Source organism: Cebus imitator, unplaced genomic scaffold (genome assembly GCF_001604975.1).
Source record: "Cebus imitator isolate Cc_AM_T3 unplaced genomic scaffold, Cebus_imitator-1.0 Scaffold616, whole genome shotgun sequence".
NCBI classification, from domain to species: domain Eukaryota; kingdom Metazoa; phylum Chordata; class Mammalia; order Primates; family Cebidae; genus Cebus; species Cebus imitator.
The window spans coordinates 368,320-391,206 of record NW_016107931.1 but is presented as its reverse complement, the minus strand read 5'-3'; the positions used below and the strand labels follow the sequence as shown (position 1 = coordinate 391,206).

Sequence of the window (22,887 nt, the reverse complement as noted above, 5' to 3'; positions counted from 1 at the left end):
AGAACTGCTTGAACTCAGGAGGTAGAGGTTGCAGTGAGCTGAGATCGCACCATTGGTGACAGAGTGAGACTCCATCTCAAAAAAAAAAAAAAATCTGCATCCATTCCCAAGGATTTGGTTTTTCTTGTGATAGGGCTCAGGGATCAGTATTTTAAAGCGAATTTCCAAGCGATTTAAATGAGCAGCTGCAGTTGAGACCACTGCACTACCCTGCGCTGCGTTCCTGGTGCTTGACGATGTCCATTTATAATAGTACTCAGTAGCACAAACTGTAATATGGCCCTGACCATTGGGGGTCTCCTCACAGAAAAGTCATTGATACAGAACTGTATAACCAAGGCTCTGATTTCTTGGCAGTTACTGGCAAGGCTAACAAAATAAGCAAGAACTGATCTGGCCTTGGATGAAGGTGACTGATTGCCATTGTCTTGAATGGTGGTATCTTGAGGATGTTAGAGGATAAACATTACATTTTGATTTATAATCCACAACGAAGCTGAAATGTCCCTCCCCTGATTTATAGTTAATGAGCCCTATGCTAGGAGCTGAGGATACACTAATGACCCTTGCCTGGGAAATCTTTCCTATCACCTTTACCTCTGGTTTTTTTTGTTTTTTTTTTAGACAGGGTTTTGCTCTATTGCCCAGGCTGGAGTGCAGTGGTGCGATCTTGGCTCACTGCAACCTCTGCCTCCCAAGGTCAAGCAATTCTCCTACCTCAGCCTCCCAAGTAGCTGGGATTACAGGAGTGTGCCAACTGCATGGCTAATTTTTGTATTTTTAGTAGAGACAGGGTTTCACCATGCTGGCCATGCTAGTCTCGAACTCCTGACCTCATGATCCTCCCAGCTCGGCCTCCCAAAGTGTTGGAATTTCACAGGTATGAGCCACCGTGCCCAGCCTTCTACCTCCTGTTTCAGTTCTTGTTTTATGCCATTTTTCACCAAATTGTTTTGTATCTAGGTTGAGGGTCTCTGATTATAAATTTTCATCAGTAAAATTCTGAGCAAAACCTCAACAGGTAAATATTTATCAATCAAATCTATATAGTTGCCATTGTCAAATGGTGTGTTAATAAATAGTTAAAAAGCTTTGGGGAATGGCTGGGTGTGGTGGCTTATGCCTGTAATCCTAGCACTTTGGGAGGCCGAGGTTGGTAGATAACTTGAGGTCAGGAGTTAAGAGACCAGCCTGGCTGACATGGTGAAACCCTATCTCTACTAAAAATGCAAAAAGTAGCCAGGTGTAGTGGCACATGCTTGTGATCCCAGCTACCTGGGAGGCTGAGGCATGAGAATTGCTTGCACCCAGGAGGTAGAGGCTGCAGAGAGCCAAGATAGCACCACTGCACTCCAGCTTGGGCAACAGAGTGAAACTGTCTCTAAAACATCTAAAATCATCTTGCCCACCACTAGAGGGCCTGGAGGGCTAACCTATGCTGACAGCTGGGGGGTGGGTGGTGAACAGTGCCATCAGGGATGGGAGATGCCCTGGAGTCTCACACTCTGCCTGGCCCATGGGGACTCTTGGTCCTGTTTGTGGAACCAGTGATTCTTAACTTTCAGACCATTTTTCCCCCAAGTCCTGATATATTGATGATGCTAGCAGGTTTGCTTTTCCGATTAGGCCATTTCTGAAAAGATGTAAATAGAGTCCAAAATCATAAAGTCACACAAAGAAAGTGTATTATTGGGAATCAAGGTGTCTCCATTCCACAAAGTGTAGATCGTTTTCAACCAAAAATATAGTCTGTATCTGGGCTGGAAAAAATACTCATACAGAAAGGTCAAAGGCATTACTTGTGGGTGCCTGGGCAAAAGGACAGGACATGCTTCTTGGGCAGCTGGAGGAGTCTCTTCTCAGAGTGATGGGCAAAAATCATCGTGGATCAAGCACAGGTAGGTGTATGGAGTGATGGTCTGAGAGGGGTAGTTGAGAAGGGTCTTTCACTTTTTTACTTTCCATGCATTTGAATTGTGTACATTTGTTACGTATGTGAGTCTTTCCTTTTAAGGAAAAAAAGTAATAAATGTTTACTGCAATAAATCTTAATAATTTAAAGCCTAAAAAGCGAGAGAAACTTATCCCTTGGCTCTGTCATCATCACACCCCATAGAGGCAATCACTCGTCTCAGCTTGGTGAGTGTTGCTTTTATTTATGACTAATAATTTTATGTGAGAAAATATGCTAGAACATCTGGAACAATATTTTTAGAATGTGAACAGAGGTCAGCTGGGTATGGTGGCTCATGTCTGTAATCCTAGCACTTTGGGAGGCTGAGACAGGCAGATCAGTTGAGGTCAGGAGTTCAAGACCAGCCTGGCCAACATGGTGAAACCTTATCTCCACTAAAAATATAAAAATTAGCTGGGTGTGTTGGTGTGTGCCTGTAATCCCAGCTACTTGGGAAGCTGAGGCAGGAGAATCGCTTGAACCCGGGAGGTGGAGGTTGCAGTGAACTGAGATCATGCCACTGCACTCTAGCGTGGGCAACAGAGTGAGCTGTCAAAAAAAAAAAAAAAAAGTGAACAGAGGTCATCTTAGTGTGACAATGCGGTTTTTGTTTTCTTTCTGCTTCTCTGAGTTTTCTATCAATAAATTTATTTCAATTGTGTAATAAAAACAATTAAAGGAAAGACATTAAAAGGCAGAAGTAGCAGACAGGTCAGATGTGGTGATGGAACTACTGAAAAGAACAAAAACAATTGGCAAAGCCCAGTTGGGCATCTCTCTGTACGTTAATACGCTAACTTCAAGGATCTTTGGACTCCAAGGCACATCTGGTTTTCATCCCGACTCCTGCACTAGCTATAACGCTGGGAAAATCAGCTACCTCTTGGGGTCTCAGTTTTCCTAGCTACACAATTTGAGGTTCTACTAGATCAGTGGTTTTCAAGAGGGGAAGGTTTTACCCTCCTGAGGAATATCACTCAATATCTGGAGAAAGAGACATTTTTGGCTGTCACAATGAAGGGTGCTACTGGAATATAATCCAAAATTACTGTTTGACATTTTTGCTGAACAAACACAGGGCGACCCCCTAAAAGAAAAGATTATGTGGTTCCAATTGTCAGTGGTGCTGAGGTTGAGAAACCGACCTTGGATGGTCTCGTTCCCAGATCTGACTGGCATTCGAATCTGTGAGTTTGGGCTTAGGCTCTCCTCACCTCTGGTGAGGGCAGTAATGCTCTCAAATGACTGACAGGAGTGTTCCTGTGGTCCACTCCAATAAAACAGGGAGAGAAGAAATAACAGAGACGAAGGCAGAGAACACACTCAAGTCCAGGAGGCCTTGCAGTAAAAGGCAGACTGAATGGCTATGTTCTTCCCAGTGACTCAGGCCTGCCCTCCCTCACATGTACCAATAGGGCCCTCTCCTGGTGAATGTTGGCATAACAATGGCCCAAAGTCAAGAAAACCACGCAAAATTTGAACAAAAACTTAGTGATTGCTATTTCCCTAATGACCACTTTCTGATTTCCCAGGGAAGGAAATACTAGAGGAAACACTAGATAATAGAATTTCCTTTGAAAACCTGATACATGTGAAAATACTTAACAAATGCCAATCTGTTTCAGATTAGATCCAACAAATATTAAGAGGCTGTGATGACCAGACCATTTATGGACACCAGATAAATGACGGACATAGGACTACCGCTACAGATTGCGGGAAGGAGGTCTTCTCAGTAAGTGGTGCCGGGACAATCTGGAAATAAGGTTAGATTTGTACCTCCCATTAAACATCAATTCTAGGTGAATAATGTGGACTACTTAAAGGTCTGTTTAGTCTTGAACGACTAACCTCTAAAAGTTTCGGGAGATAGCATAGCTTCATGCGTTAGAGCAGGGAAGGTTTTCTAAACGATTCATAAGAGTACCAACCAGAAGGGAAAAAAAGAAACCCACACTAAGCCTCAAGAACTTCCATTCACCAAAACGTGAGCCAGAGTAATATATCTGGAATACCTGTATCCATAATACATAATGCCCACAAACCCATAAGGTAATTTAAAAAGGCAAGAATGTTGAACATCACTTCACAAAAGATAGTGTCCAAATGGCTAGTAACATGGAAAAGGAGAATCAGCATCATTAGGGAAATCAAAATCATAATGAAATATGACACACACCTCCAGAATGGCTACGATGCAAAAGAGGGAGAAATTCAATTGTTCATGAGGCGGCAAAGAAATTATAACTCTCATATCCTGCTGAATGGGAGTATAAATTGGTACACACAATTTGTAAAACTGCTTGGCAGTATCTACTGAAGCCAACCTAATAGATGTTTCCCTAATAAAAAGAACATATATACACCAAAATACATGTACAAAAATATTCATGACATCATTATTCCTAATAGTACCAAACTATAAACAACCCAAATGTCTAACCACAGTAAAATGGATGATTCAATTAGTCTATTCATGCAATGAGAATACTAGAATAATTGACTCAGTAATAGAAAATGAATCATCCACAACATGGATGAATCGCAAATGTAATATTGAATCAGAGGTCAGAAGGGAAAGGGACAACATACTAGATAACTCTATATGAAGTTCAAGGACATGCAACACTACCTCTGGAAACAACTCAGAACCATGGTTCCTTGTGGAACACTGAAGAGGGCATGGAAGAACCACCTATGATACTGTAAATGTTCTGCATCTAGCTAGACCTGGGTGTGGGCTACATGCCCACATGCCTTCATCAAGCTGTACACTTAGGATTTATGCATTTGGCTGTAATATATTAATTAAACCACCAGAACACCTAAAAACCCCAAAACCAGAAAAATGCCACAGGTACATGGGTTTATGTACTAATATTGCACACTGAATTTTGAGAAATATAAGCACCTAACAATGAGGGAAATATACCTTTGTCCAAGTGATCAACTGTTCAATTTATATCCCTCTACTTATCGATGATACTCTGTTAAAAAAAAAAAAAAAAAAAAAAAAAAAAAGGCAAACCACAGATGAGAAGGTATTATGGAACCTATAAACAGAAAGACCTCTGAAAATCTATTAGAACAGTATGGCAATTCCTCAAGGATCTAGAATTAGAAATACCATTTGATCCAGCAATCCCATTACTGGGTATATACCCAAAGGATTATAAATCGTTCTATTATAAAGACACATGCACACGTATGTTTATTGTGGCAGTGTTTACAATAGCGAAGACTTGGAACCAACCCAAATGTCCATCAATGATAGACTGGATATAGAAAATGTGGCACATATACACTGTGGAATACTATGCAGCCATAAAAAAGGATGAGTTCATGTCCTTTGCAGGGACATGGCTGAAGCTGGAAAACATCATTCTCAGCAAACTAACACAAGAACAGAAAACCAAACACTGCATGTTCTCATAAATGGGCGTTGAACAATGAGAACACATGGACATAGGGAAGGGAACATCACACACTGGGGCTTGTTGGGGGTTGGGAGGATTGGGGAGGGCTAACAGGAGGCAAATCTAATGTAGATGACGGGGATGGATGCAGCAAACCACCATGGCACGTGGGTACCTATGTAACAAACCTGCATGTTCTGCACATGGACCCCAAAATTTAAAGTATAACTGAAAAAGTAAAATGGGCAAGAGATTGCTTTCTCCTTTGCACTTTTTGGTATTTCCCAGTTTTCCTAAAACTATCATATACTTTTTAAAATTTATAGGCCAATGATAATACATGAATATGCTTTCCTTATAAGAAATTAAGACATTCCAGATAAGGCTAAAAAGTCCCCATTGACCTCTAATCCTGGGTTCCTCCCTAATATCCAGAAAAAATGACTAATTACTTGGTATGCTTTTTTTTTTCTAGATCTTTTTCAATGCAGCGTTATTTGTGGGGTTTATTTTTTGTTTACCTCTATGGCATCATGTGTTTCTTGTCCTAAAACTTCATTTTAGGTCAATATTGTTTCTTTCACCAATTTTTATCTTGGTATGTGCAAAGCTACTTTGTCACCTTATTCTTTTTACTTGCTTCAGTTTTCCACGAGAATGGATCTTCCAGTTTATACAGCCCTTTGTCTACAGATGGCCATTAGGCCTTTTTTTTTTTTTTTTTTTTTTTTTTTTTTTTTTTTTTTTTTTTTTTTTTTTTTTTTTTTTTTTTGGCAGTTAGCAGTCCTCTTTCATTGAGAACAATTAGTATGTCATTTAAATATTTAATTCTAGCTTCCCAAACTAAAAAACTCCAGAACGTTCATGCCTTATTCTTACCTCAAAGTACTGTCCAGGCTTGGCGATCTCCCCAGTTGTTTAAGTAGAAAGGGGAGTGTGCACTTCGGTGAGCCTAATCCCTGCTCTGTGTCCATCCCCCGCTCCACCCCAGCCCCCAGTGTTGATTCCAGGGATCAACACGGGAAACCTCTGCTTCCGTTCTTCTACCTCTGCTGCTGCTATGCTGTGTGACCTCAAGTGAGTGCCTCCTCTCTGGTTCTCCGTTTTCTCACTTATGAATAGAGGGGGCTGAAACATTCATGGTAGAGGGGGTCTGTCTCAGCTCTGAAGGTCCTTGATCCTGACTGTCCTGTTGTCCTCAGTGATACATTCAAGTGACCACCCAGAAATGCCGGAGGAAGTTTTCCTTTCCATGCAGCCCCCATCAATAGTCTGCCTCCTGGGGTCTGAACATGGGAAGCTGAACTGATGCTCTGAATCACAGTTCCTCATGAAAAGTCCTTATGTCTCCCGCTAAGCAGGAGATACTGGGGACCAAGGCTTCAGGGACCCGCCCTTCCTACCTCCACTGTTCCTGGTGCCCCTGAGGCCTTCAGCAGTTGTTCCTATTTATCCCTGTGACTTCTGAAGTCTACGTTGGTATAGCAACCCGGGTCTGCTGATCCGTGTAATAAACCTATCAATTAGTTGTCTGGAGAGTCCATTTAAGGGGTAACAGAGAAGCAATTACTCCTTATAGAGGCAGGGCAATCAGTCCCCATTTCAGAGCCTCTCAGGGAGAATCTGAGGGCAGCAGGTCCAAGTCACTCATTTTAGGGATGGGGGCACTGAGGGATGAAATGAACTGGTTCATCCCAGGCCACACAGACAATTATTAGAGGCAAGGCATCCTTTCTGGCTTTGATTCGGAAGCTCCATTATCTCTCTACCTTTATTCCAGGTTCCTCCTTTCCCCTCCTGCCTATTCTCCAAGCACTAACTAACTGCCTCCAAAGTGGGCTCTAGACTCAAAGCCTTGTCCATCACTCTCTTTCCAATGGTTCTCCCAACAGCCCCCAGGCCTTTGAAAACAGCCAAGCAGACTCCCTCACCTGCCGCTCACAAGCTCGCATGGCATCCTGCGGTGAACCACGAGGCCGCAGTGACCTGCTGCCTGGCAAACTCCACAGCTCTTACCTCTGTCTCCTTGCCTCCATGCACCAGCTCAATGGTGTCCTTCCTGTTCCTTAAAGCCCATCAAGCTCCATCCTCCTTAAAAACAGCACACGGCTCCCTGACACAGCCACTCTCCTTCCATCCTGTTATCCTGTTTATTCGTCACACTCCCATCCCCATCTGCAACCACACTCTGATCCTTATGACTCTTCTTGTCCCCCTCTCTGCAATAAAAATGGTAACACTCTGGCTCTTACTCATGGCCTTTGATCCACAACCTAGAACTGCTCCTGGCAATGAAGAGCCTTACCACGCCTCTTGCTGAATGAGTGGATGAATGAATGGATGCCGAAAGAGATTCCCACTATGTCCTGAGAATGATGCAGCTCAGAGTAAAATCCTTCTGTTTCCTTCTGCTTTAGGCTGACTCCATTACCCCCACACCTGAAGGACTGGGCCCTCTGGGAGCACCATGTGGAGGACAGAGACAAACTGGAGTGCCTTGGGGAGGACGCAGGAGAACACAGTCTCTGTGAGCCGGACGTGAGGCACAGCAAATACCAACAAGTGGTCATGCAGGAAGAAGCATGTGCTGGTTCTGCAGGGTCCCAAGAGGGAGATGTACAGGGGGTGTGCTTTTGTTCAATATGACAACACTAGTGATGGTTTAGTTCTTACTGCATGACCTTGACATGTGGTAGCTCTTTCCCTTGAAACTATCCTGCAGGGTAAAATAGTTTTCCCCCATTATAAAAAATGATAACACTGCATGCTCTCCCCTCAGCCTGGAACAGCTTCACAGGCAAATTCTCCAGGCTACCTCCCTGGAGATGCCCTCCTTTAGCCCCAAGAACAGATCGAGTTCTCCAGGCTACCTCCCTGGAGATGCCCTCCTTTAGCCCCAAGAACAGATCGAGTTCTCCATATTCTGTTCCCACAGGGCTCTGCACTCACCCCTCCTAGCTCTTGCTGTAATAGTGGACACATGACTTCTGTGTAAATATGGACAGGCCATGAGGCAGGGCTGGACCCTGCTATATACCCCAGCATAGTGCCTGTCCTACGGTTTCCAAGGAGTAATTATCCAATGAGTGAGATGGAGCAGGGATCCCTCTTAGGAGCCCAGACACCCACTCCCCACCCCCCCCCCAACCCACAAGCATGGAAATAAAGGAAAATCTTGAATTTCTTAAAGAAATTCCAGGTACCTAGCTAGCCCTGAGAAATAAACAACCTGATAAGCAAGAAGGTAATAGTAACTTAAACCGACAGCCAAGGAAGCTAGAATCATGGGATGTCTAATTCCCTACAGAAATTAAAGATAACATCTTCACATATGTCCCAGAGCTGTTCTCAGAAACCCGGACCCCACACCAAACAGATGCGCTGGCATGTGGGCCTCAGATAAGAGGGAACTGCAGATAAGAGCTCTGACCACAGTTCTTTGTTCTTAACTTATTCCTGGGAGGCCTGGAAGAAGTCAGACCCACAAGCCAGAGCTAACATTCTTTTCTACTGACCCTAAATTTTAAAACAAAGCTTCTCTTCCTTAACCAGTTGCAAATCAGAAACTCTCTAGAATCTACCTATGACTATAAGACCCCGCCCACTTCAAGATAACCTGCCCCTTTGGGCTAAACCAATGTGTGACCTCCATGCAGTGACTTATAACTTCGCCTGAAACTTCTGCTTTCCTGAAGTTTACCCCTGACTTTAAAAACCCTGGTTTACCATCCACTGGAGAGGTGGCGTCTTAAGCAAGAACTGCCCAGTTCTCTTGCTTGGTACTCTGCAAATAAACGCCCTCCTTTCTCCTGGGGCAAACCTCAGTGTAGATGTCTGTCCTTACTGCACCAAGCAAGTGGACCCTGGTATGGTTCCATAACATGAGTGAATGGCAAACTAAGACCTAGACAACTGCACTAATCATGAATGGGGGAGCCAGGACTCTCATGGCCAGAACTGTCTGGACATGGACAGAAAGCGCTTGTGAGCTTGCTGTAAGCACAAATCAATGCTGCGGGAGCCTCAATATCTGGCTGGTATTGGCATCCCTTCCATCCCGGAGACATCCCAATTCCTTTGGGATCTGGACTTACCAGAGCCTGCTCTATGAGGAGGCAGAAGAGGATGGCATTGCCCACTTCCCTCAGGCTCTGGAACACGTCTGTTTTGAGCTCTGCGTACTCAATGATGTCCTTCAGCTGGTGGTGGAAGAACTCCAGGATCCCTGGGAGGTGAAGCGGCATGGTCAGTGGGAAGTTGACACTGCTCAATAGGGTCTATGGGAGACACTGACTGAGTGGCGGCCCCAGACCTGACTCTGGGATAACAAAAAGCCAAACCACGCATCCCTCTATCTTCAGGCCCAGAGTGAGATTTCTTTCAGGGCTCAGTGCTAGAAAAAGCTCAAAAAGCTGGCTCATGTCTTTTTCAGAAAACATATACACAAATGGGGCAGCACTGGACCCTTCCCAGTCCCTCCAAAGTTGCCTGAATTCCTAATCATGACAGGAATATTTATTTGTAGGTGTCAGATATTATGCAGAGGACTTTATCTGTAATATCTCATTTAATACAACAATATCACAAATTAGGCACTATTACGCAACCCATTTTCAGATGAGGCTCGGACAGGGTAAGGGGCATGCCTGTAGTCACACAGGTAGTAAGTAGGGCAGCTAAGATTGAACACCAGGGATTTTAGCTTATCTTTTTCCTATTCTGAATCACTGACCCAGCACTTGACATCTTGGTTTTGAAAAACACATCAGACAGCAATTCACGGTTCCCGTCTTTCCCTCTTCTCTAGGCCCTGTATTCACTTCACTTACTATTAAGGAAGGAAAGAATTATCTTTCTGTCCAGCAATCAAACAGCAAAGATGTCCACTTCCTGACTTACCTGAGATATGTCAACTTGGCACCACTGGCTGCAGCCTCAGCCTCCCCAAGTATGCAGAGAAGGTGCTGAGCTCATAAATACATTTTCTAATAACCTGGCTCTGCATGCTGTAAATGCGCTCACATTTGCTGTCTTCTTCCAACTTCCCAGTAGTCCCGTGAGGCAGGCCCTGCAAGCATCACCTCCCTCCACTGACAGAATGGACCATTGCTCAGAGGAATTAAAAGGCTATCTAGCTAGTGGTGGGGGAGGATGGATAGCCAGTACTGCGTCAGCTCACTGGCATGTTAGAGAAGCAAACGCTCCAAGGTGGATGGTCAGAGCCTCCCTCCCCACCAAGCGATGGGTCTGTCTGGATTGTTTAGCTGTCACCAACCTGGGGAGCCATACTCATGTCGGGGCAAGCGGCATATCTTGGGCATCACCTCTATCAGTGTTTTCACATACTGGAGAATGGTTCCTTGGAGCTGACAAAAGAAGAGTACAGATGAGTGAGATAATCTGCTGCAGCAAGTGAGCATCTCTGGGCTGAATTCTGGGCTCCAGGGGTGGGGTACGGAGGTTCTGCTGAGACCCCTGAGAGGAAGGGGCAGACTCTTGCCTAAAGGTGGGGAATAGTCCCTTTGACCTTTATAAAGGAAAACGAGCCTTTATAAGGCTGAAAAAGGAGCTCTCTCATTCTCTTGGGCTTATAGACTTCAAGGAGGGCACATTTCTAGGTGTAAGGTCTTTCCTGGGGCTGAGGATGCTTATACCAAATTCAGACTAAGAGCTAAAATGAAATGGAGCCAGGAAATTGTGGAGATTGAAACATCATATTTAATTTAAGCCTGGAAAACTCATGGCACATTGATTCCTCCTGTGCCCAAGGCAGACATCTTTAATCAATTACCACATTTTCTTGTTTTACTCTGGATTTAGCTCCACAATCTTTAACAACCCATGGTTCCACAAAGTTGTCGCCAAAGAATTGGAGTTAGCAGATGAATCCTATTTGCTATTCCTGCTAATCCTATTTGCTATTCCTGACTTTATGTCTCTTTCGTCATCTGAAATTTTCATAAAAATCTTAAATGTTTTGGCCTTTAGCTGTGTTCCAGGAAATTAAATGAAAGTTCAGATGACCATATTTAAGGAAGATTCAGAATAGTGGTAAAGGGATACAGAACTCTTTTGAAGCCAGAGCAGTATGGGGAGCAGTGTTTAACAAGAAATCCCAAGGGAAAGAAGTGTGGTGATTGATTAGAGATGTCTGCCATGGATAAGGGAGTGGAAAACGGCAGCACATGTGTCATGAATTTGTCCTGCTCAAATTATATAATGGAGCACAGATGGGGAGAATGAGCAGTCAATGGCAGCCTCTGAAGGACAAAATCAGGATTTCTGAGTTCAGACATCAAATAGAAGGAGTTTGGGGTCAGAAATGAGGGGCACGGCTACAGGTCAAAATGTGCACAGAAATGTAACAGAGTGATATACAGACCAATCAAGGGATAAGGGCAAGGGACTCCCTGAGTGGTTTCTACAGGCAGAGCTGCAGTGCCTGGGATTTGTTTTTACAGGCCAGGTAAAAAGTACAAGCAAACCTTGTTCATATCAACCCCACATGGGCACATCGCAAGCCACATTGAGGCCTTTCCTTACCAAGCTCTTCACAATCTTTAGCAGTTCCTCCATGACCACAGCAATGCCCTGGTAACCCAGGAGTCTGCAGATAGTCTTGAAATGAGGTGGCCCCACGAAATTCCTGTAGGAGCTGTAGATGTGGCTGTAGGCAATGTTGAGGGGCTGGAAAACAGAGGTAGTGGCAAAGTAAGTGCCTGAGTACTGAATTGATGCTGGTGGAGTCTGCTGACAGAAGAATTAGGAACACTGTTATGAGTGTGCGCACTAGAACCCTATGAATATGTTTGCAAAATGGTTTGTGGTCAGTGACTACAGGATGGGGCACGGTCACCAGATGGAGCAGCCACTCCCTAGCAGAAGAGGATACGGGGCTTCCAAGCAAATATCCCTTTTACAGGGATTCCTGCCACTCATGATTTTCCACACCCAAACCAGGATTTTTTTAATTGAGCCATGGGGGAAAAGATAAACAGCCGATTTCCTTTCTTAAGAGGCATTTCTAGTACTAGAAATTGACTGGAAGAACCATATGAAAACTCAACAACCGGTTCAACATTGTCATCTTTCTTCTACTGTTACTTGTTTCTATGAATGACAGGCAGGGGCCTGGGAACACATAGGCCTGGGAGCCAGGGGACCTCTGCTGAGAGCATGGGACAGTTGCCCAGGCTTTTTGAGCCTTAGTTTCCACATCTATGAAATGAAGGATTAGATTAAGTCCATGGTTTCCTAACTTTAAGAGCAGCAATCCAAAGGAAAGATGCCACGGAAGCTTGTATGTGAAACAGGCAAAATGGAGCTGCTCTGGCCTGGGGCTGGCTGGGGACCCAGAGCCCTGGCCACCACCATTGTCCTCTGGACCCCATGAGACACCATAACTGAATTTGAAGGACCTCTTTAAGATCCTTACCTGAGAATATATAGCCAAACTATAGGGCCCTAAATTGGTCTCTCTTGGTTGGGGAGAATGTAAAGTTACCATTGATGCTAATGCTCTGTTCTCAAAATGCTGCTGCTACGGAGCACCTAATGCCGGGCTTTGTGAAGCCCTCCAGGTGCATTCTTATTTAATCCACCCAACAAACCTATGCGATCTATATCATGATTAGCCCCATTTCACAGATGAGGGAACTGAGGCTCAGGTGGGAAGAAGCCTGCACTCACCTGAAGTGGGTATGGCTGATTCCAAAGCCCATGCTCCACCTATCATGGTGTATTTTGGAAGTTGAATTCTTATATAAATGATACTGTTTTTTACATAAGGTTTCAATTCAAAACTTATTATTTTATTTTTTTGAGACAAAGTCTCACTCTATTGCCCAAGCTGGAGTGCGGTGGCACGATCTCTGCTCACTGCAACCTCCACCTCCTGGGTTCAAGCGATTCTCCTGCCTCTCAGCCTCCTGAGTAGATGGGACTACAGGCACGTGCCATCATGCCTGGCTAATTTTTATATTTTTTAGTAGAGAAGGGGTTTCACCATGTTGTCGAGGCCTGTCTTAAGCTCCTGGACTCAAGCAATCCACCTGCCTCAGCCTCCCAAGTAGCTGGGATTACAGGTGCCTGCCACCACACACAGCTAATTTTGTTTTGTATTTTTAGTAGAGGCGGGATTTCACCATCTTGGTCAGGCTAGTTTTGAACTCCTGACCTCAAGTGATCCACTTACCCTGGCCTCTCGAGTGCTAGGATTACAGGCGTGAGCCACTACACCCAGTCCAAAACTTAGTTCTGAGTGTAGTTTTCCCAACTGGAATTGCAAAAATCTTGTACATGGAACATGCAAAATGGGATGATCACATAAGATAGTTTATTCGCTGAAATTCTCTATTAGCTAGCTAGTTAGAAATTCTACATGAGTTAAATGGAAATTCTAATGCTGCTTTTGGAGTGCTGAAAGATTTTCAACTCCCGTTGGAGCCATCAAGGAAATATTTAATTGTGTTCAGTCTAATTTTTGATTTAGGTATGTATTTAAGAATTATTCTAAACTTTACAAAACAACCATCACAACTATGCGCTAATAACAAGGATGCACGAAGAACACAATTAAAGTTCCCACTAACAGCAAGGACTCGTGAAGAATCAGAACATCCACTCGTTCACCAGGTTGAGTAACAGTTCATTTGGTGAGCTCATGCCTAGATAATGGGAGGCCTGGAATGTGAGAGGGAACAAAGTTTTGTACACAACACTGAGGAGCTATCGTGGCAAACTCTGCCCGAACCTAGGGGAGGGACGTATTGTGTTTAGCTTCGAAATGTGTGGGTGAGAAATGGCTTACATAGGGAGAAAACAGAACTGACTTAAGAGTACAATGTTCACTGAAGTCGATGTTCAGTAAATCCTGGGAGTGTATAACTTGCTGAGTTGATTTAGCTAACTGTGGGGCCAGGCCATGTAATTTTCCAGGTGTGGAGTACATCTATTTTAGTGCCTCTGTCATAGGCCACCCTGTCAGACAGGGCCGGGAGTAGGTTGAGGTGACTGAGGCACGCAGGATGCAAAATGCTAGGAGGCATGTACTCTCCTAAGTGAGTGCAGCTTAGTTTTTGCCCTGTTAGCAAAGCCCCATTCTGTATTCTCCTGTGTCCCTCTCTGAAGATAAGGTATACATAGCAATCTCCGAACAAGCCATGGCTTACCTCTGTGGGAGGAGGAGACTGACTGGAAAGAGGGCATGAGAGGATTTCCTAGGGTGATGGAAAAGCTCTATATCCTGATTGGGCTGTTGACTACACAGAAGTGTTTGTCAAAACTCACAAAACTGTACGTACACTTACGATTGTGCCCATGTACACCGAATGTTTGTGTCCCTTCCAAATTAGGATGTAGAATTCTAATCACAAACAAATTAGGATTCTTGTGTTGAAATCCTAACCGCCAATATGATGAAATCCTAACCACAAATATTAGGTGGTGGGGCCTTTGAGAGGTGATCAGACCATGAGGTTGGAGCCCTCATGAGTGGGATTAGTGCCCTTGTCCAAAAAGACATGAGTGCTTGCTGTCTCTCTCCTCTCTGCCAGGGAGGCTACAATGAGGAGTGGACCATCTGCAAACCATCTGCACCCTCACCCACTTAGACACTAGATCTGTTGGCACCTTGATCTTGGACTTAAACCTCTAGAACTGTGAGAAATAAATGTTTGTTATTCAAGTCACCCAGCTTATGGTATTCTTTTTATAGCATGCTGACCTGACAAAGACAGTACCATCTTACTGAATATGATTATACCTTAATAAAAAATTTTAAAAATCCCACTGAGCTATGTCATAGCCTAATTCACCTTCCCAACATGACTTTCAAAGGTTAAAAAGCAGAAACATGCTTTAAATTTTCTCTGAAGAGGGCTGCAGCTCAGGCCAGCAGAGGCACCAGGGGGCAAAGACCTGGCTGTGCTCTCAGCCATGGGAACACATCATGAAGCTCATGGACTGCCCTCATGGACAGCCCTCTCATTGTCCACCAGCACCAGGATCTCTGGGATTCTCCGGTAAAGCCAGCAAAGCTCTCAGCACATTCTCTTTTGTCTCCTTTTCAAATATTTCATGAAAGGAATTTCTGAGTGGCAGGGAGCTTTCAAATGGATATCTCTAAAGGGGACAGAAAGCAATCATCAACTCATTTTTTGTCTGATTTTCTGACTTCTTTTCTAGCTTTGTCTGAGTCTAGAAGATGGGCTCTGGGGTGGGCACACCTGAATTCAAATTCTAAGTCTATAAATTTACTAGCTGGATGCTCTTGGGCAAATTACCTAAACCCTTTAAGCCTTGATTTCCTCTAAGTAGAGATGATAATACCAAATCCGATAGGGTTGTTGGAGGTTTAAATGTGATCATATATATAAAGCAGTCAGCATGGTGCCTGGCACACTGGAAACCCTCACTGAAATAATAGCCATTATTATGCTTTTGTTTGATGACTTGGTAAATAAAGAAGAAAACACAGCCTCCTAGTCAAACTTCTCTCAGCAGCTTGGGCAACAGCTATGATTCTCTGATTGTAAAGAGGGGAGCACGGCCAGGCATTGTGGCTCACACCTGTAATCCCAGCACTTTGGGAGGCCGAGGTGGGTGGATCACAAGGTCAAAAGATCGAGACCATCCTGGCCAACATTTAACATCCTCTCTCTACTAAAAATACAAAAATTAGCTGGGTGTGATGATGAGTGTCTGTAGTCCCAGCTACTCGGGAGTCTGGGGCAGGAGAATCCCTTGAACCCGGGAGGCAGAGGTTGCAGTGAGCTGAGATTGCACCACTGCACTCCATCCTGGTAAAGAGCGAGACTCTGTCTCAAAAAAAGGGGGGGAGTGGATATGTGGGGTGTCATTTTATACAATAGTGTGTACCCCAGAAAGTGATAGGACAGAGGTGAGAGCCAGGACTAGTTGATGGAATGCACAAAAAATGCAGATTTTACTCAACATTAAGAACATAAAAATGGGAGATGTTCAGCAACAGATTGTACTGGGTGCAGTCCCTCCTCACTGCAGATATCTGAGTAGAGGTGGAGAAACACCACATAGGGTTGTTATAAGGGGACCCGTCAAGGGCTGGAGGTGGAGACAGATGTGCTCCCTCCAGAGGATCAAGCTGAAATATGTTCTTCCTGTATGCTCATCCTTCCGAGCGGTCTCCTAAACCCTCACCCAAGGAGCTTCTAGTACCAAGCTTCCCTGAACACTTCCCAGCAAGCACAAATAAATACACATTTACATATATGCAAACTGTTCAGCAGGACTTCCCAGATCTAGGCAGAGGTGGAGAATAGTATTGGAATTGTTTTACCACATAAGGAGTTTAAAATGCCTCCTTCACACCCACTCGGTGCACTTTGGAGGCCTCCGGTTGACATTCCTATGTCAGTCTTCGATTCTGGTCTAGACTGGAAGTTCAAGCTTCAGTTAACGGCCCAAAGTGCATTTCATGTAAGAAGGACCAGCATGAAATGAGGAGAATCAATCCTCCTTCTAAGATTAAAAAAAAAAAACTCACCTTACCCCTCATTCCCCCAAATATACCACACGCATGCAAGAAGAAATGCACTCACATGCTGAAAAATACACACACACGCAACCCCACAGGGCACCCATCTGACCTGCTGGCTCAAGAGGAGGCTGGGCCCTATTGAGAAAATGTGGGAATAGGGGAGCCTGGGCATTTTCTGAGGGTTGGCAAAGAAAAACAAGAATGCAACACGACGTGAGCCATCGGAAACTTGCCATTAAACCAGTTCTGCTAACTGATAGGTTCCAACCAAAGGGCCTCATGGGAAACTAATTACGTATCCTACCTGGTTAGGATGGCTCACTTAAAATCAAACGTGTTTGAATCCACACTACGCAAAATAGATGGCTTCATGAGATCTTAAGAAATAAACAACCCTGATTCAGGAGTTAGAACCATGTTATTATTGTGTGATGCATATCTGCATTTTCTTAAAAAAGCAAAAAAGTATTTTTAAGGAGAGAAAAAAAATACAGTAGATCCTGGGCCCTGTAATATTATCTGTAGATAAACTTTTAAAAGTTGTGGTAAAATATACAAACTTAAAATTCACAAATTTTGACCATTTTAAAATGTTGTATATAGACTTTTAATCTATCTGTTGGGATAGATCTCTATCTCATCAGATGGTAAACACAGCCAGCCACTTCAAACAGTGAGGCCCATTTATTTGGCAAACTGAATTTGTAAGCAATTTGCATTTCTGCTCTCTGGAATCACAATTGCTGTTTTCAGAAATCCCAAGAGGAATTAAAACTGTTCCTAATTTCCTGTTTTTGTTGCAATTTCCCTAATGGATATCATCAGCCCACAAACACAAACACAGCTCTCTAATTTAGGTGGAAGACGTGCAGCTTAGCTCTCTAAAATCACTGCAGGTAAATGAAGGCGAGGGCAAAAACAAAACAGCAGCATCGTCCTTGTCGGGAACATCACAGAACAAGATGGCACCAAGGACTGATCAATTCTCAGTTCCAGAATCAAATCCATAATGAGCGCAAAACTACTACTGTGTCTGTTTGTTCTTGACATCTTGAGTGCCATAGGGCTGGGTCTCCAACATCTGGATTCCTTCTTGGCCTTCTCAGCTCAGAGGCTGAAAGATCCGAAGGAGCTGCTATGCAGATCTCAAGAAATGACGCCCCTTTCTTTGCTGAGTCATGAATAAGGTGCATTGGAAAAGGCAAGCAGGGGAACAGGAGCCAAGCCTCTGGCTCCCAGAGATCACATCAACACTGTCACATTCAGAGATGCTAAAATTTTTGAAGGGAACCAACGTCATTATTTTTCTTTATAATCAGTACTCATCAGATGACACACAAGTATATCATGCTTCTCTGTGAATTTTTCACATAGGAATTCCGTCATGGCTGCCCATACTGTTTTGTGGCTTCTCTAACAATGACCACAAACCTGGCGGCTTTAAACAACAGAAACGTATTCTTTTAGACTTTTGGAAGCCAGAAATCCAAACTAGTATTACTAGGCCAAAATCAGGGTGTTGGAAAAACCACACTCCCTCCAGAAGCTACAGGGGATGATCTGTTTTCTCTTCCTCCAGCTACTGGAGGCTGAAAGCATTCCCTGGCTTGCGGCTACACCATTCCAATCTTCACATCCCTCTGCTGGGTATTCACATCACCTTCTCCTCTTACATGTGTAAGCTCCCTCTGCTTCTCCCTATGACACTTGTGATAGCATTTAGGACTCAACATAACCCAAGGTAGTCCAGGATCATCTTCCCATCTCAAGGTCCCCCAGTTAATTATATGTCCAAAGACCTCTTTCCAAAGAAAGCTATGTTGACAGGTTCCAGGATTAGGACGTGGTGTCTTTCGGAACCAATCTCAGCCTTCTAAACCTGGTAAGGCAGTGCAAGTATCAGCAGAAGCAGAATCTGAATCCCAAGTGAAATGAAGTGACTTGCCTGGGGTGAGGTACAAGATGAAATTCTGCATAGGAAATTCCATATGTACTGGTTGCCGAAATAACAAAAGCCCTCTGTACTGGTGGGTAAACTACCTTGTAGAAGTGGTACCATGCAGACAGAAGGGTGGAGTAGCAGCAGGGAAGCAGGTGCTGCTGTTGGTAGTGGTGTCACGGGGACCAAAATTCCCCTGGTCAGTCCAGGTGGGCAGTGCTGGCATGTAGGTATGTACCCAGCTGAGCTGCACCCAGCTTGCTGCAGCTAAGCACTGGGCTCTGGGTCCTAAGGATGTGATTTAATGAGAAAGGCACAGTGAGAGTATGGTGCCTTTGCCTGAGGTCAGCCTGTGCCTCAGACAGGGGCTTATGAAAACCATGCCAAACAGATCTCACCAGCAATTCCTAAAGGCCAAAAGTTTACCAGGAAGTTATTGGAACAATTGAATGAATGCTTTATGCCACAATCTATGTCACTTGGAAGACAGCTTTAGGATAGACTCTATATAATTTACTTTATTTAGAGAATATATTCTTAAAGTTTTGATTCATATATTTAATTTTGATTACTTGACCAGTTGTTAAAGTTTTGTTTTATTTAACATTTAACATCATCCCTAAGTGACAGAGCTCTTGGGCAGAAGAACTTGGGCTCCAGAGTAGGGCCCATTCAGAAGAGGAAACACTTGCTGGTCATATTTCTCCAAATGAGTTGATGTCTTCTCTGATGTGAATACATCAGGTGATTAGATGTTCTCTGTAAGAGCTTTTAGTTCTTTACCTGTTCTACCATTCTGGAGTCCACTATACTGTGAAGTCCTGGCTCTACCTCTCAAGGAAAGCTAATCACAAAGCAAAGGGCTACTATGGACTGACGAACCACAGGTTACACAGGATGGTGCAAGCAGAGCAGCAGTGCATCAAAGAGGCCAGCCAGAATCTCCAGCTCTAGTGGCCAGCAGACCCAGGCTTACACCATGGTTCGCCAGGACCTAGCTTCCTGAGAGTGGCCAAGCCAGCCCCGCTGAGCTTCAGTCTCTACTGCTGCACAATGGTGATAAGAAGGCTGATCTCAAAGAGCTGTTACGTGAATTGTAAAACAAAAATACACATGTAAAATGCACCAAAAGTTCCCAAGTTTCTGAGTTGTATGAGTTTTACTGTCATCTTTGAACTTTTCTACATTCTTTATGTACAATGAACATATACATTAAAAAAAAAAAAGGTGATTTAAGAGAGGAAAAAGCAAGGAAGTGCAACGCAATGCAACGTAGGGTATAAACGTTGTTCATTACAGCCTCTGGATGAAGCAACGACCAACTCAGGAAATGTCTCTGATTCACTGACCTTTTCTTCTTAACAGCTACTATTCTGAAGCCCAGCACTTTACAGACATGGGTTCATCTCACTGTTATAAATAACACTACAAGGCAGGCATTATAATATTCCTATTTTTTTTAAATGAGGAAATCTCCCCCCTGAGAACTGGAACAAGACAAAGATGCCCACTTTTACCACTTCTGTTCAATACAGTACTAGACGTCTTAGCCAGAGCAATAAGACAAGAGAAAGAAATAAAGGGCATCCAAATGAGTAAAGTGGAAATCAAACTGTCATTGTTTGCCGATATTGTGATTGCATACCTAGAAAACCCTAAAGACTCATGCTACACACCAACACTGACCAAGCTGAGAATCAAATCAAGAACTCAAACTCTTTCATCATAGCTGCAAAAACATTAAAATACTTAGGAATATATCTGCCAAGGAAGTGAAAGACCTCTACAAGGAAAACTACAAAACACTGCTGAAAGAAATCATAGATGACACAAACAAATGGAAACACATCCCATGCTCATGAATGGGTAGTATCAATATTGTGAAAATGACCATACTGCCAAAAGCAATCTACAAATTCAATTCAATTCCCACCATCAAAGTACCACCATCATGCTTCACAGAACTAGAAAAAACAATCTTAAAATTACTATGAAACTGAAAAAGAGCCCACACAGCCAAAGCAAGGCTAAGCAAAAAGAATAAATCTGGAGGCATCACATTATACTTCAAACTTCAAACTATACTATCAGGCTATAGTCACCAAACAGTATGATACTGGCAAAAAAAAAAAAAAAGGCATATAGACCAATGCAACAGAATAAAGAACCCAGAAATAAAGCCACATACTTAAAGCCAACTGATCTTTGACAAAGTAAACAAGAATATAAAGTGGGGAAAGGACACCCTTTTCAACAAATGGTGCTGGGATAGTTGGAAAATGAATAATAACGGTGCTAGGATAACTTCAAAAATGAAACTGGATCCTCATCTCTCACCTTATACAAAATTCAACTCAAATGGATCAAAGACTTAAATCTAAGACCTGAAACCATAAAAATTTTAGAAGATAACATTGGAAAACGCCTTCTAGATATTGGCTTAGGCAAAGACTTCATGACCAAGAACCCAAAAGCAATTGCAACAAAAACAAAGACAAATAGATGGGACTTAAACTAAAAATCTTCTTCACAGCAAAAGAAATAATCAGCAGAGTAAACAGATAACCCACAGAGTGGGAGAAAATCTTTGCAAACTATGCATTTGACAAAGGACTAACATCCAGAATCTACAAGGAATGCAAACAAATAGTAAGAAAAAAATAAATCGAAAAGGGGGCTAAGGACATGGATGGACAATACAAATGGCCAACAAACAAATGCTCAGCATCACTAATGACCAGGGAAATGCAAATCAAAACCACATCGTGATATCATCCTACTCCTGCAAGAATGGCCAAAATCAAAAATGGAAAAATAATAGATGTTGGCATGGATGCGGTGTAAAGGGAACACTGACGCTGCTGGTGGGAATGTAAACCAGTACAACTATAATGGAAAACAGTGTGGAGGTTCCTTAAAGAACTAGAAGTAAGAACCACCATTTGATCCAGCAATTCCACTACTGAGTATCTGCCCAGAGGAATGGAAATCATACCAAAAGGACACATGCACACAAATGTTTATAGCAGTACATTTTGCAACTGCAAAAATATGGAACCAGCCCAATACCCACTAATCAATGAGTGGATAAAGAAAATGTGGTATGTATACATCATGGAATACTACTCAGCCATAAAAAGGAATGAAATAATGGCATTTGCAGCAATGTGGATGTAGTTGGAGACCATTACTCTAAGTCAAGTAACTCAGGAATGGAAAACAAAACATCGTATGTTCTCATCAATGGGCGCAAGGTAAGCTATGAGGATGGAAAGGCATAAGAATGATACAATGAACTTCGGGGACTCAGGGAGAAGGGTAGGAGGAGGGAGAGGGATAAAAGACTACACATTGGGCATAGTGTATACTGCTCAGATGATGGATGCACCAAAATCTCAGAAATCACCACTAAAGAATTAATCCATGTGACTAAAAACCACCTGTTCCCCCAAAATCTATTGAAATTTTTAAAAAACTGAATTAAGTAAATAAATAAACACATAAAGTGAGGGAAGGTGTGGCTAGGTGGTTAGGTGCAGTGGTTCATACCTGTGGTCCTAGTACTTTGGGAGGCCAAGGTGGGTGGCTTGCTTGAGCCCGGGAGTTCGAGATCAGCCTGGGCAACATGGTGTGGGGAGGATACTTTTATGAGCTGCGGGGACTCAACATTAGCACTTGGGAAGAGACAGGCTGTATGCAGTGCTGCAGATTTAAGACAAGCCCTTGGGAAGACTGAATGCCATGGGAAAGCCACAGAGCAACTACCTGATCTCGTATCTACTAAAAATACAAAAATTAGCCAGGCGAGGCAGGGCACAGTGGCTCACGCCTGTAATCCTAGCACTTTGGGAGACTGCAGTGGGCCTATCACCTGAGGTCAAGAGTTCAAGATCAGCCTGGCCAACATGGCGAAACCCCGTCTCTACTAAAAATACAAACATTAGCTAAGCATGGTGGCGTACAGCTGTAGTCCCAGCTATTTGGGAGGCTGAGGCAGGAGAACCACTGGAACCCAGGAGGCAGGGGTTGCAGTCAGCTACGATTTTGCCACTGCACTATA

At 43.5% G+C, this 22,887-nt stretch overlaps 1 protein-coding gene and 1 long non-coding RNA gene across 4 annotated transcripts in view; one reads left to right on the top strand and one right to left on the bottom strand.

Moving 5' to 3' along the window:
* LOC108295047 overlaps window positions 1-5,054 on the top strand; it is a 29,994-nt gene extending 24,940 nt beyond the window's left edge. Inside the window, exon 4 of the long non-coding RNA XR_005198085.1 lies at window positions 3,580-5,054. This is a non-coding gene — a long non-coding RNA (uncharacterized LOC108295047). The remainder of the gene's footprint in view (window positions 1-3,579) is intronic.
* Window positions 1-22,887, bottom strand: part of CYFIP2 (cytoplasmic FMR1 interacting protein 2) — a 142,355-nt gene that overhangs the window by 31,599 nt on the left and 87,869 nt on the right. For all 3 annotated transcript variants that reach the window (XM_017517071.2, XM_017517069.2, XM_017517070.2), the window contains 3 exons: window positions 11,914-12,057; window positions 10,646-10,736; window positions 9,465-9,595 (listed from right to left, as the gene is read on the bottom strand). In XM_017517071.2, coding sequence (XP_017372560.1) covers window positions 9,465-9,595; window positions 10,646-10,736; window positions 11,914-12,057 — 366 coding nt within the window. The remainder of the gene's footprint in view (window positions 1-9,464; window positions 9,596-10,645; window positions 10,737-11,913; window positions 12,058-22,887) is intronic.